This window comes from Lutjanus erythropterus, chromosome 21 (assembly GCF_056507025.1).
Source record: "Lutjanus erythropterus isolate fLutEry1 chromosome 21, fLutEry1.hap2, whole genome shotgun sequence".
Lineage (NCBI taxonomy): Eukaryota > Metazoa > Chordata > Actinopteri > Lutjaniformes > Lutjanidae > Lutjanus > Lutjanus erythropterus.
In genome coordinates this window covers 6,608,996-6,621,662 of record NC_139337.1, presented here as the reverse complement: position 1 = coordinate 6,621,662, position 12,667 = coordinate 6,608,996, and the positions used below count along the sequence as shown (strand labels likewise).

The following is a 12,667-nucleotide window of genomic DNA, read 5'->3' as shown; positions in this document are numbered from 1 at the left end:
AGTTTTTGTTTTTCTTATTGTCAAACATCCCAAACTAACAACAGATGTATTCTACTAACAGATAGTGTGCATGTCTGATATGTACTATTCCTCTGTGCCATAGAGCTCTATAATTTTCCAAAAAACTATTTAAAACTCATCAGTGAGTCACGCTGCTCCTTCATTACCATGAATACATACACAGTGCAATTTATTTTCGCTCACTTTCTCACACACACCACCCTGCTGTCAGTGATGCTATCTCTGACAATCTGTGGACAGCACTGAGAGATATTATATTAAAAATATTAAAAACACAAGTTTCATAGTTCTCAATGACACAAAAGGTCTGTTTATTTCTAACTGCAACAATCTGCATATATTCTATATACAAATTCATTTTATTGCCTTGTACAGTAGATTCATGTTGACCTGTCATGTTCAGTAGATACTTTGTGACTTTAAAATATATGGTGGGGCTGCATGTTTTAGCATAAAGCATACATTGACTTGAAATGTATATTTTTTGTTAGAATATAAAAGTTGTTGTGCACTGACCTTACACACAATTACAAGCATGTTCCTTATTATATCAGCGCCAAATTACTAAGAAACATCTTTAGTACTTCTCATGACTCACAAATAGGATAAAAGGCAGCAGAGTGGTCTATTCACATCACACAAATGCTTAATAGTCGGAAAAAAACAGGATTGTGATGAGGCCACTTAGATAATCTTATCCATATGCCCTCAAGAGATGGTACTGGAAGAGAAAAAGTGGGAATATAACCTAAATTATACAAAAATGTATTGTTTTCCTTCTAATCCCCTTAAAAAAAAATTTTCTTTTATAAAACATATCCATGTAGTATAGAAGTGTGCTGTATTTTACAGGATGTCCTCTGTGTTAAACTCTTACTTGTCTCGAAGCAGAACTCCTTCGATGCAGGCACCAAAGAGCACCACACAGGTGACGTCTGTGAAGCAGCGTTCAGGAGAGTAAATAATTGAATCTACAGACAAAGGCTCTGTTCTTGTTCCTGTCAAAAACATATAAACCTAACAACTATGGACACTGAGAGATAACCTTGGAGAAATACATGGCACTGTTATATCAGTTACCCATATGAGCACTTGAGAGCCAAGGGCTCTAGAAAACTAGAAAAACATTCTTTAAATTTATAGTTAGGACTGCGGGGCTACATTTTCTGATATCAGTGTCACAAAGAGGTTGAAGGATACAGATGACGGAGGTGGTAGCGATAGCCAGGATGGTCCCAATGGGGATGGATTTCTGTGCATCCCGCAAGTCACCTGACCGGTTTGAACCAGCCATGATACCTGGGAGGGGTCGGGAATCAAAAGTGAAATCTTAAGAAATGAAACAAAACTCTATGCTCTGCCATTTCGCCCATAATGGAAATTGAAAACTACTTCACATGTATAGGACACAAATATTTCCTGCATTATAGTGTGTGTGTGAATGTGTGGTCTCACCAGTGACAGAGGGGAAGTAGATGCCGACCAGCAGAGTGAAGAAGGTGGTGATGTCATTGACCACATAGGGCATGTAGATGTCCTGGGCGGAGTCACCTCCCGGAACAGAAGACAGTTTCTCGTCTTCTACCAACATACTCAGAGGGCCGTACGCTGACCACATGTTTTCTACAAGAGACACACAAACAGGATCATCATAATTGAAACAACACAGGCCATCCACTGTACAGAGAAGTATGTCTGTCAAGACATAAGTAATGCACACAAAAGAAACTGTACAGATTAAACAGTTAAACATAAAGATAAAAAGTGCATAGAAATGATGGAGCCAAAGACAGAAATGTGTTTTCAAGACAACCATCCTGTTTTGTGGATCTGAGTCAATAAAGGAAATTTATCTGATGAGACATGAGACAGTAGTCAAGCCACTGCTTGCAGAAAAAAAGCAGATTATGGATTCAGAAACACTAGTTGTTGGCAGTCAGCACTGTTCTTCTGCCATTTTTGCCTTAAATGGATCAGTTAGGGATTATTTGGATTTGGATTGGATGAGGTACACATCCGTAGTCGGTGTATTACCTACAGTAGATGGCAATCAATACATCCCCAGTTTGGAGAAGCAGCAGGAGTACTGGTGTATGAAGGAATAATGTACTGCTGTGGACAGGGTCAGCACCAAAATGTATTTTAGCACTTTAAAAAAAAAGCAATATCAGCTGTAGTAAGTTCATAACGTTGTGTCGACTACATTTAGAATATTTTCATTGTTTCACCTTGCTGTGAGACAGATTTTACTGATGTGAAACCAGAGTTATATAAGCCAAATATTGCTCTCTCCAAAGCAACCAAACTCCTTTAGTAAAATCAGTCATTTTAAGTCACAGAGTACAGAAGTCATACTTGATCCATTAATGTCATTGTGAGACTTTGCTGAATCCAAACTAACACTTTAAAACACTGAAACACACAATAATGCAAACAAACTAACTGATCAAGGCAGTGGTAGACTCGTAACTTCCATGTTCTGCAAGGTAAAATTACTATTTTTGCCAAAGGAGTTTGGTTGCTTTGGAGAAATCAATATTTTCCTTATATAATGGCAGTTTCCCCTCAAAAAAAGGCAGTCAGACATCAAAGTAAAGTGCTGAAAATATTCAGAATATAGTTTATGCTTACAGAAATGGATATTTTTTTAGGTGTCTAAAATACATTTTGCTGCTGTCCCTGTCCACAGCAGTCCAATGCTTAGCTTTCTACACTGGTTCTCCTACTATCTCTAAACTGCGTGTGTGCTGACCTCCATCTACTGTAGCTAATACACTGACTATGGATAAGTACCTCATATAACCTCACTTCAAATAATCTGAACTGTCCCTTTAATGTAGTGACACACTGTGGTCAAAACTCTGGTCATTCTTTCGCTGACCTAACCAGAGAAAAAACATGTCTCTAAATAAACATATCACCAGTACTGAAGGAAACGTTACATTTTATTAAATACTTCTATTTAACTGTTTGACATGAGATCCAGCGTGAATCTGATATCAGTGTTCACAGAATTAGAGGGGATCCAGTGATTGGATGGTTGGTGCTACAGTAAGTAAGCAATGGTTCTTAAAGCAGGCACGAGAGGCAAACTAATTACAGCTTAGATTTTCACTGGTAAGTACAGAGGTTCAGACTTTTACATAAACAAAATGGTTTGAATCAAAACGGGAGGAAAAATATCTCAGAGAAAAATGGTGACTATATGGTCAAGGAAGAGCTTTTTGAGAGAAAGCAAAGAGTGAAATAATTACATGTGAAATCCCCTCCTGTGTACGCTTGCCCCAGATGCTTTTCAAGAAGTATGACAGGAATGCATTTGCACTGAAGGTTTGGAGTTAAACTAGTTTGTCATGGCCAGCAGTTACATAACACGAGGAATGTTCTGACTTTGCAGTGTATTTAATAAAAACTGCAGTCCACTCCGTTTATCTTTTATAATGATTTAAAAGTGCAATTTGTCAGGTTCGGTGTGAGTAGTGGATGAGACTGAGTGAGAAATTCTGCACAATTCTGACAAATGCACTAATGCATTGGAAAAATTCAGGTGAGGGAGCTTTTTCCCCAGCTCCATCACATTAACACACAGCTGTTAAAACCTCCAGAGGAAACTCTGTGTTCCAACCTGAAATGACTCCGCTGGTCAGTCCGGGGATGCCCTGTATGCTGGTAACATTGTTGTTGTTGAAATACTCGTTGCAGGTGGCATTGAAGTCAGGTCCATTACAGAATAGCCTCCACAGCTTGGTGGGGACCGTCACGTTATCTATAGTCTCCATCTTAAGACAGCTGTCAAAGTTGTGGTTCTGCAGAGTGCGATTCCCCAACATGCAAACACTGCGTGGAGAACAAGAAGATAAAATGACACAATACTTAAACTATCTATACTGCTAAAAATACTACTGCACATTGAAATCATGTGGTTCAGTGGAACATTCTGCTGGACTCACGGAAAGTCTGGTGGCTCAAAGATGGTCTTGATGACTCCGGCGTAGATGGCGAGGATAGAGAGAATGACACAGGCCAGGAAGACCAGTGCCAGCTTGTTGACATATTTCACCCCTACAAAGACGACCACGGCCATCAGTGCAAGGCAGCACGTGCCATAAACACGCATGTTATTCAGCAGTGCGGCTGCTTCATCCTCCTTTTTCTCCGCCACAAAGATGGCTGCTTTAGGCACGATGTAGGTCTGCATGGGGAAGGTGAAGGAAAGGACAAGATTTTAAAAAAGAATGAGGAAAAAGGAGTTGATCTCTTTTAAGAAGTTTTGTCCACTACCTGAATAACATTCAGAGGTGGTGGACACACAGTGAGCTGGAGCAGAAATTAGAGGATAGATAGTAGTCTGCACACACTGTTCACTCACCAGCAGAATCTCTATTGTACCCAGGATGTACATGGAGCCAGCAAAGGTTGTGCCCAGGTAGAAACAGAGACCTACAGCTCCACCAAACTCTGGGCCCAGAGATCTGGAAATCATATAGTAGGAGCCTCCAGCTGTGAGGAAAAAAGGGGGAGCGGAGTGGGAAAGAGTTTTATGAGAAAAGGAAACTAATTTCTCGAAGGGTAATTCTGGTATTTTTATACACTGTATTTTTGTGTAGATGGCCTCAGCTGGCAGCCGTGAAACTGGTTGCAACGGCTGCAATGTATAACTTGTCACGCCATATGGTTTGTTATACAGAACTGTCTGGGAAGTCACCTGCAGAAACTGTTTGGAAACAGGCAGGCACTTTGAAAACTTGGCGAGTGATTGGATGAACAATCTGTCTAACATGGGCTAACTTTAACCAATTACTCTACTGATATAACTGATGCTATCTCAGTATCTATGCTATATGCTATACCTCTTCAAGAGCTACCATTGTTAGTACGAGACAAATCGCTTCCATGGATGGTCGTCACACCTAAAACCAGGCTAGCTGCCAGTAGTCCCTCCTAGGATGCTGACTGGCTGCACCATTTCTGGTGCAGACACAAACAGATAACTTGAAGCCTGGCAAGATGGATTCCAGCTGCCTCACAGGGTAATGCAATATAATCCTTGTGGGCGAATGTGTCTCATGTCCACCAAAAGTGCAGATTATTATTTTAAATGTCTGACAACATTATTTAAGGAGACCTTTTTATTTAAGTGTCTGATTTTTTTCTTTTAACTAGAAACAGCTGTTACATCGCTCTGTTCAAAGTCACCAGACTTTAGTGACAGAAATTTTTGCTTTACTGAACACAGAAGCTGGTGGTCTACAGCTTGCTAATGTGTGACTTTGATATTTTAAAGGGTTGTTTCTGACCCAACACCAAAAACCCACACAATAACACAAATTAATTTAGACCCCGAAAATATGTAAAAATGGGACCCAGGTTTAAATATTCTGGAATGACCCTTTAAGTCAGCTTTTCAGGAACTAAGGAGAACTTGCAGATTTTCAAATACATGTTTGGATAAACAAGGAAAATTGTTGTGAAGGTTTTGGTCAAGCCCCTGGACCTAAAACATTACTACATGCTGGACCTATTTTCAAATAAAAAATCAACACAAAATAAGAAAAAGGAGATTCTGTTTGATACAAATGTGTGAAGGTGGGAAATTAATTTCATTCAGTAGCCAGTCAAACAAACAATCAACTCTCCAGCTGCACCCAGAACACATCAGCCTGTGAATTGCTTTTGTTCCATAACATCCCCATAACAAACTAAAATAAAAATAGAAATGCAAAGACAAGTCTTGCCATTTTTCTGAATACCAAAGCGTCGTACCTGGCACAACTCCATTAGTAGCGATGGCGCTCATGGATATGGCTGTCAGCATGGTCTGTGGAGAGAAGACAGAAAGAACCAACAACATCAGAATAAAACTCTCAAATCTTAAGACAAGGCTTGGAATGTGAGTTTGGTAACACTTTCTATGAGGGTCCTGTTTATTACGCAATAAAAGCACATTCATAAGACATTATTAAACATATATGAGGCTTTATTACCTATAACTTAAAACAAGCTTTATAAAACATTATAAGGAATGGACATAGTGTATTATAATTTCAGCATTCATAATGCTTCATAACTCCACGCCAAAGTGACAACTGTACTTGAAAGAAGAATCTGAGTTCTGGGTTACACAGCACATTATAACAACCATAAAATTAGGCAGTTATAAAGACACACAGAGACCTGCTCTAACGTATCATAACAGATTATAAACTAAAGTTTGTGAAATGGGATGTCTTATAAACATTAATAATACTCTATAGCATGATTTTGTGAGCTTTAAGCAAAGTGACAGCACTGTATATGCTTATTAATATAAATGAACAATTATATGATGTTTTACTTAATAAATCTTGTTAGAAGTTGTCATACATGATTATAAACATTTATAAAGTGTTTCATGAATCCATATAAATGCATTATAATATCTTCTGAATGTTCTTATAAAGCAATATGGACATGACCTTTATTAACAGTGTTACTGTGAGTTCTTTCACCAAGTATTTCCTAAAAGTTCATTTTCAATGTTGTATTATAACAATAGAGTTCATGATGTAGTTATTACCCATTCAAAACCAGTTATGATAATTTACACAAACCTCCTTCATCTTTTTTCATTAATTTCATGAATGATTCTTTATTTCCATCAATTTTCCAGATTTTCCCTACAATAGGCTACTTGAAGAGGTTAATCTAGTGTTTAGCCTGTTAAAATACGTCTAAGGGGCTTATGCTCTAAATCTTGTGGATTGGTAATGGATACAAGCTTTTCTGTGAAATCAGTCATTGTGGCGGAGGATATTTTTACATCAGCATGTTACCTAATAGTGCTTCTGGTCGAGAGGAAAGGACAGAGCAGAGAGAAGGGCAGGGAGACAAGATAAGAGAGGGACAAAGAAAAGAGAAAAGAGAGGAAGACATGAAAGTTAAAACTTATAGGATCAAAGAAAGAAGCAGAGGAGAAAGCATGAAGGTGAGAGAAGAGAGGATAGAGGCAAGAGGATGAAGAGGAAGAGGAGGAGGAGGTGCGCAGGGAAAAGGGCATGACCATGATAAACCTCGTGCTCTTTGCTGGCGTCAGGTTTAAAGTGGCAGACAAGCTGGAGTAAAGCCAATTAGCTGACAATTTTACCTCCGCTTACACTGAATCCCTAAGCAGCTACACACCAGCTCGCCTTAACATACCAAAGAATTTACTACAAAACTAAATACCAGGGGACGTGTCCTCACTGTTGAAACTTTAAAAATGACCACATAGTTCCCATAAGTCAAGTGGTCAAATATTTTACAGCAGAGCCACCTGTTTTGTTGGAGACTTAGTAGACTTTAAAAGCTTCTAGAAGAAATTAAACCAGAGCAGAGACAGTCAGGCCCTAACAGGGCTCAGCATACAAGGATACAAAGTGATTTGAAAAGAAAAATAAAAATATAGGACAACATAACAACAGATAACAACACTGCAGCAGATCTGCATTAAGCAAAAATGATTCCACTCCACCTCAAAGTTAATAAATACATCAGTGACAGAACAAGTCATCACAAAAAGCTAACTGAATTTGCCTTTGGTGTCTCACGAGTCTTTATTGGTCCATATTAAGGAGAAGACCTCAGATCTGGGTATCTCCATTAGTGTTTTCATACAATAATTACTCTACTACGGGGGAGATATGGTTCATAAAGTCATTAGTCGCGAGGTTGAATTAAATATGTTCACTAAAAATGAAATCAAAGCAGATATTAAAGGACAGTTACCTACAGTAGATGGTGGTCAGTATGTCTTCATTTTGGAGAAGCAGCTGGAGCACCACTGCAGGAAGCTAAGCAATATGCTACTGTAGACAGGGTCAGTGGCAAAAGATATTTTAGCCACCTAAAAAAATTCTATACAAATTTAAGTGTACGCTATACTTAGAATATTTTCAACGCTTTATCTTGTGACCAGGCAGTTCTCTCTGAAGGTAAACTGTATTTATACAAGCCAAAAATGGCTCTTTCCAAAGCCTTTGATATTTTATTTTATATCAATATATATTTTATAGGGTTAGTCTGGATTTACTGAGGTGACACAATAACCAAACGAGGAAGCGACTCCCGGTTTCTACGAGGTAAAATGACTGTTTTTGACGGAGGCGTCTGGTTGCTTTGGAAAGAGCAATTTTTTTTTTTTTTTTTAGATGGGCCCTTTTTTAAGCAGCTAACATACATTTTGCTGCTGACTCTTTCCACAGCCGCTCATTGCTTAGCTTCCTAGATCAGCCCTCCTGCTGCTTCTCCAAACTAGGACCAAACCAACCTCATACAACCCTGTTCAAAACATTCACACTCTGATTCAATTTCCTAAAATCCAACATGGTATCTAGTCTTAGATCCCATTTAGAAACATTACAGTACAATCCTAAAATAGAAAATAATGTGATCAATATTAAGAGAATAATATAACCAGCAGTCTTTTACAATGATCAAACAATGCAGTGTTGAGACAAATAAGATTTTGAAATACAAAATACTCAAGAAATTTGTTTATCCTACTCCTACTCATTTAAAGCAGTAAATATGCTGGTGTGGAAGCATTTTAGAAAACCAGGTGCTGACAGTGACCTATAAACACAAAGCACCCACTGTTTACATGTTTTTGAGCAACACACAGCTCAAAGAACACACTAATCATGACATGATGGAAAATATTCTGAATGTGCAGTATGCTGTGTACCAAGCTAATGAGAAAGTGTGTCTGTCTTCTTGATATGTTAGCATGAGAGCTGGTCTAATAAGAGCCATTAAGACTGACTGAGCTTCTTTGTTTTCACCTTTAAAGACAAATCTGTGTGTATCTCTGTTTCCTTGAGCTGCAGTAAGACATAATCTTTCATTTTGTTAGGTGTGACAGTAGGAAAATGATTTAAAAACAAATCAACAAGCTGAACAGAGTAAATCCTAACAGCTGAATTCTGTTGAGGATATTTTTAGACATTTCTGGTGTTGGGTCTGGAGCACACAAAATATGACCTATAAACAGGTGGCTGATGTGGAACCATCAGCAAAGTCAGATGTGGTCTAAGCGGTGAAAATGAACATTAATCTGTTTGACTAAGCTTGGCTCTCTTATTATGTAATAGCAGTGATGCAGTGGAGGGTAAACCCTCCCGACGCACTAAGCTAGATTGTAATATATGAAATGGTGTCCCCGTCTTTTGAATCAAACAGTTTTTACAGCACAAAAATGTGATATTAAGTCACAGTACTACGGTGGCGTGTATTGGGTTATGTCTTAGCTTTGCTTACTCTGGAATCTCGTCACTTTGCCAGATCCGGCCATATTGTGAATGAAATTGATCATGTTATACCATTAGAGCAGTCCATTATGAGGCAAAAAGCATTCAGCTGAGATAGTACTCGAGGTTTTTGTTTGTACTTTCCCTGATTAAGCTGACGTAATCCATTGTCTGCCCTGGGATTGGCAAATATAGCCACTGTGTGGGTGTGCATGTCGCTACGTTTCTGACACTTTGCAGATGGAGGGATTACACGTCAAGCTGCCAGGTACCATTAGAAGCTGGGAGTGTATAGGAAATGGAGAGTCACAGTGGCTAAATATAGGAGGGATCAGTGGCCGCTAAATCGAGTTGCCAGTCATTTATGACGGCTGTCAATCCAACATTTGCACCATTAAAAGTTGAAGCAGCATCTGCCCTGAATGTCACTACAACACTACAGAAGCACATGGACTTATACTCACTGTCATGTGCTCATGTATTCAGAATGTATTACAGAGCTGGATGTATACATTAAGTTCACTCTTACATAATCTTGTACGTCACTGCTGTAATGGCTTAAACTGGAAACTGGACTTGATAAAGGACAAAAAACATCCATGTCGAGAGTCACAGGAGCTGCATTTAGTCTGTACTTTTCCATCATTTAAAGGTCCTGTGTGTAAGATTGAGTTTGATCTATTAACAGAATATGGCAAAATGGAATATAATATTCATAACTGAGTCAGTTTGCAGCCTTAGATTCTCAGGCGGGGCCCCTCTGGCTCTTCTAAAACTGAGGCTTAAATCTAAAGGTGACTGTGTTTTTGCTACCAGAGATGTTGTCTTTTTATTGCTTCTGTTGTTTCAGTTTTTGAAATGTATTGCTTTTTTGCTTTATTGATTTTATTTTTGCCCTCACCAATATTATTTAGTTTGCTCTAATTGTTTTATTTGTATTTATTTAAATTATCACATATAAATTGATTTATATTGTATTTATTGTGACATTATGCACTGTTCTTTTTTAGCATCATTCTGTATTCCTGTTTTAATTTTATCTTCATTTTGTCTTGATTTGTTGGCCTTACTCTTTGGCTTCTGTTGGTATATTGCTTTCTGACTTCCTGCCTTGCTTTGCTTGTCAAAGCACTTTGTAAACTCTGTTTTCAAAAGGTGCTATAGAAATAAAGGTATTACTATTAATAATAGTAGCAGCAGTAGTAGTAGTAGTAGCAGTAGTAGTGTTACTAGTATGCTTTCATTGGTATATAATCACCTGAAAATAAGAATGAATGTTTAACTGCCATGTTTCAACAGTAGCCCAGAATGGACAAACCAAACACTGGCTCTAGATGGAGTTTCGTTCTCCAACATGCTTTGAAGGGGAGGGGTGTTCAGTTGGCTGCAATGCCACTGAATCTTACACAATGGACCTTTAATTACACATAAACACATGATAATAGAGTAGAGGTGCAGATGTTCAAACCTTCCTTCCACTAAACTTTTTTAAAGGCTCATATGAATAATGCATAATAGAACTGAAAAGGGACGTGTCATGTACTGCATGTCATGAGGGTCGAGTACTCACACAAGAGCAGCACAAGCAGACGATAGCCAGGGACTCCAAGATGCCGGCAGTGCCGACGATCCAGGTAAGACGCAGGAACAGGATGACCCCGAGAATGTTCTGGAGGCAGGGGAGGTAGACACCCATGAAGGTCCCCATCTGAGGGCTCTGTAGAGGGGAGGGGGGTGAGATGGGAGAGAAAAGACAATCGAGTAGAAAAGAGATTAATGTATGCATGAGTGTGTGTGTGTGTGTAGGGGGTGATTAGGGATGGAAAGAGGAAGGAGGGAGACAAGAGAGGAACATGAGGTGAGAATTACAACATGTTGGCAACTATGAGCCGCAAGAAAGACAGGATAGAGGAAGAACAGAGAGGGAACAAGAGGGAAATATTTGAAGGGGAACTGAAAAGGGAACATAAAACTGTGTACACATGGCAAAACATCGTAATCAGTCGATGCAGCTAGGACCGGTCCCAAAAAAATAAAATCCTGAAGAATCTTGCAACATAATGGATAAAACATGATCGTATAGTTTAATTATTAATATGCTGTTATTTAAGATGGCATAAAAACATACTCACTGAATACAACAGAGTCAGTAACAACACTGCATCCCTTCTTGATGATGACTTATGAGCTGTGCTTTCACTCTGTTTGACAGGGCGGCATCATAAATGCAAAGCTAAAGCTGCCACGGTTTGCAATATGAAGATCACTCTCAATTTTCTTCTTTGATTAAAAAAAAAAAGTTTGGACTGGATTTCAGACTTACATCTCAGTGATACAGGCATCATTTATATAAACCACTCTACACTATCCTGTAACAAGTAACAAAACGTGTTGAAAATCCTTCAGTGCTCCCCCCAAAAGATAGCATTCCTTGCAAAAAAGCGGTGGTTTCGCAACAGCATGTAAAAAGGCACGAGCAACACGAATAATAGGAATCTTTTCTGACAAAATAAACAAAATGTCAAATTGATCGCCTCAGATTAACGACCAGCTACCTTTTTTGGCATCTGTCTCCAAATGCACAGCACTAGTCCTACTGGTCCGGACAAAGAGGGGCGACAATGGTGTCAGCTTAATTCTTTACCAAGATGTGCCTGCAAGCCAATGGGAGGTGCCCCGAGTCCTATTTCCATGCAGGGGACGAGATGGAGCAACTGGCATGGGACTGAGGCTGTGGTTACAGAAGCATGTATGTGCAGCATGGCGGCACTGTGGCCAGTTTTAATTTTTCTTCTCTGAGAAACCAACACATGAGCATTGAATGTTTCTAGAGGACAAACTGCACAAATGGATGGTGGAGCTGAACACAACAGACAGTACCTTCTCGACTGTCTGAGTTATATTTCTCATTACATCTACATTAAAAAAAACTGACCGCACTCTATATAAAAGTATAAATTTAGGGTGCGGCTGTAAGTCAGTTGGTTGAGAAAATACCCTTGGATTCAGTCCAGTAGACTTGGGTTCGATTCTAGCCAGTGGCTGCAGTTGTGTGATTTAAGAAGCTCTGTTACTTACTACAACCAGAACAATCAAACACCAGAGCCATTGTATAAATGGATGTTAAGCAAAATGTTCCACTTAGCTCCCTGGAGTTAGCTAGGCTAAAGCTAATGATGTTAGCTGCTACACCAGTGTCTAAAAAGCTAAACTAATCCTCCGGTGATTCGTATGTTGCATTTATATTTATTTCTGCCTCGAATTTCCTTTCATGATTTAAACGTGCACTCAGCAGTAGCCTCAGTTATTAGCCAGGAGCAGGCGTGTTACCATCAAAGTACAGTATCATGGGAGTTAAGTTAAAAATTATGCAACTCCCATAG

At 39.0% G+C, this 12,667-nt stretch overlaps 1 protein-coding gene across 7 annotated transcripts in view; it reads right to left on the bottom strand.

Moving 5' to 3' along the window:
• slc12a7b (solute carrier family 12 member 7b) overlaps nt 1–12,667 on the bottom strand; it is an 87,161-nt gene that overhangs the window by 18,606 nt on the left and 55,888 nt on the right. For all 7 annotated transcript variants that reach the window (XM_084747234.1, XM_084747233.1, XM_084747237.1 and 4 more), the window contains exons 4-11: nt 10,855–11,001; nt 5,785–5,839; nt 4,391–4,521; nt 3,972–4,213; nt 3,647–3,858; nt 1,477–1,644; nt 1,222–1,320; nt 899–956 (exon numbers count right to left, since the gene is read on the bottom strand). In XM_084747234.1, coding sequence (XP_084603360.1) covers nt 899–956; nt 1,222–1,320; nt 1,477–1,644; nt 3,647–3,858; nt 3,972–4,213; nt 4,391–4,521; nt 5,785–5,839; nt 10,855–11,001 — 1,112 coding nt within the window. The remainder of the gene's footprint in view (nt 1–898; nt 957–1,221; nt 1,321–1,476; nt 1,645–3,646; nt 3,859–3,971; nt 4,214–4,390; nt 4,522–5,784; nt 5,840–10,854; nt 11,002–12,667) is intronic.